The 1780-nt window shown below is 38.1% G+C and overlaps 1 protein-coding gene across 1 annotated transcript in view; it reads right to left on the bottom strand.

Annotated features, from left to right (window-relative positions):
- Window positions 1–1780, bottom strand: part of LOC125268244 — a 2130-nt gene extending 350 nt beyond the window's left edge. Inside the window, exons 1-3 of the mRNA XM_048190303.1 lie at window positions 1162–1780; window positions 447–582; window positions 1–296 (exon numbers count right to left, since the gene is read on the bottom strand). The exon at window positions 1–296 is cut by the window's left edge and continues 350 nt beyond it. Coding sequence (XP_048046260.1) covers window positions 1–296; window positions 447–582; window positions 1162–1422 — 693 coding nt within the window. The 5' untranslated portion in view covers window positions 1423–1780. The remainder of the gene's footprint in view (window positions 297–446; window positions 583–1161) is intronic.

Below are 1780 nucleotides of genomic sequence, written 5' to 3' on the forward strand. Positions count from 1 at the left end.
GCAGGTAGTAGATTCAGTTGTGTTCTGTCTGTCTGAATGATTTTTAAGCACTGTTTCACCCACTATCATGGGACTTTGTGTTGGAGTTTTGGTTGTGAACTTTGTCTCCTCTTTTGAATTTGGAGATGGATGTACTGTAGGTGTGATTGTTGCTGGTTTTGGTGCCGTTGTACTTGATTCCATAGTTGTAGATGTTGGATTGTTGACTGTGGTAAAGACTGTAGTGGGAACTGGATCGGTAACTGCAATCGATGGCATTGAGATGGTGTCCTTGCTTCCATAATATACATCCATAACTGCATATGAAAACACAGTTCATTTGTTCTTAATACTTCACATTTTCAAGCAAAACACATACATTGAATTGTGATGTGTTAATTATATAATTTAACATTTAATAAAATAAGTGTATAGCATTAAAACAGTATAACGATGCATTTCCATACCACATTTAGTATATGGGACATCTCTAGGCTGAATGAATTTACATGGTGGTGATGCTGCATTAGTGGGGTCCTGTGGTCTCACACAGACTGCACTCCAGAAAAACATCACAACATAGTGTGACACCAGATGCATGGTCTGTTGAACAGAGCACTTCATTTCACTATAGACATTTTAATGAGTAAAAAAAACTAAAGCAATTCTTTAGCAAGAAATAATGTATTTGAAGTGTTTTACTCCTCAGGATGTCACCATCGTCATCAAATATGACTCAGATGTGAAATTCAAGGTCAGTGAATCAGACTAAAAATGCCTGAAACTTCTTCATTAATATTTCAAGCAGAGCTAAAGGCTGTTTGAGATTTTCATAACGCTTTAGGATGATTTGTACTGTTTTTTAAATGCATGATGGAGCATCTAAACATACTTTGTTTTGAATTGCAGGGAATCATGAACACATCTGATGAAGAAATCAAACAACTTTCTGAATATTTCTATGTTTTAAGTGATCAACTGTCACCATTTGCAGGTTAGTTGCATTACAAGAGTTTCTTTTGTGATTTCTACTGTCAGCATCATGAAATGTTGTACAGAATACATAATAAAATGACTATCTTCTTCAGTTCAGACATATTGCATTGAATTGCATTCTATTCAATTATGCACAGCACAGTAAACCTGTTTAAAGAGCTCCTATGAACACAATGATCTACTCACACAGATCTTCTTCTGTCTCAGGTTTTTATACAGCGTCAGAAACGGCATGAGCGCTCGCGTCGAGCTGAATTTGCTGCGATGGTCTGAGTGTGAGTTTCTCTGGACGGGTTCAGGAATGCAGATGTCGAGTGGGAGGAAGTTAACCGGTGAACGCCGCTGATATCTGATGAGGTTTCTCACGTTTGTCCAGCCTCTGAATGAGAGACGTATGATAGTTTTACAGATGATAGTTTTCATGTTTATCCCGCTCAACATCTGCATTTCTGTTAAATTAGCTATTTGTGATTACAGATTAATATACATGACTAATGAGTGTCATCAGGTGAGAGTGTAAATCCCTTGTTTAGGATGGTGTGTTTGTCTGGTGGACATGTTCATGTCACGTGTGTGAGGGAGTGACCCGGCACCATGCTCACCCCGCACGGACCTGCATTTTTAACTGACAGTCTCTCCAGATAACGCTTGACAAATGAGTTCTGTGATGATGCAATTCTCTTTTCCACTATGGGACATTTAAAATGAAGTAAAACTGATACTTTTAAATAACCTGCAAAGAGTGAAAGTGTGCAGTTGTGACCTGTTTCTACCGGATTTCTCCCTTGAATTGACTTTTGTTGCT

This window comes from Megalobrama amblycephala, linkage group LG5 (genome assembly GCF_018812025.1).
Source record: "Megalobrama amblycephala isolate DHTTF-2021 linkage group LG5, ASM1881202v1, whole genome shotgun sequence".
In the NCBI taxonomy this organism is placed as follows: Eukaryota; Metazoa; Chordata; class Actinopteri; order Cypriniformes; family Xenocyprididae; genus Megalobrama; species Megalobrama amblycephala.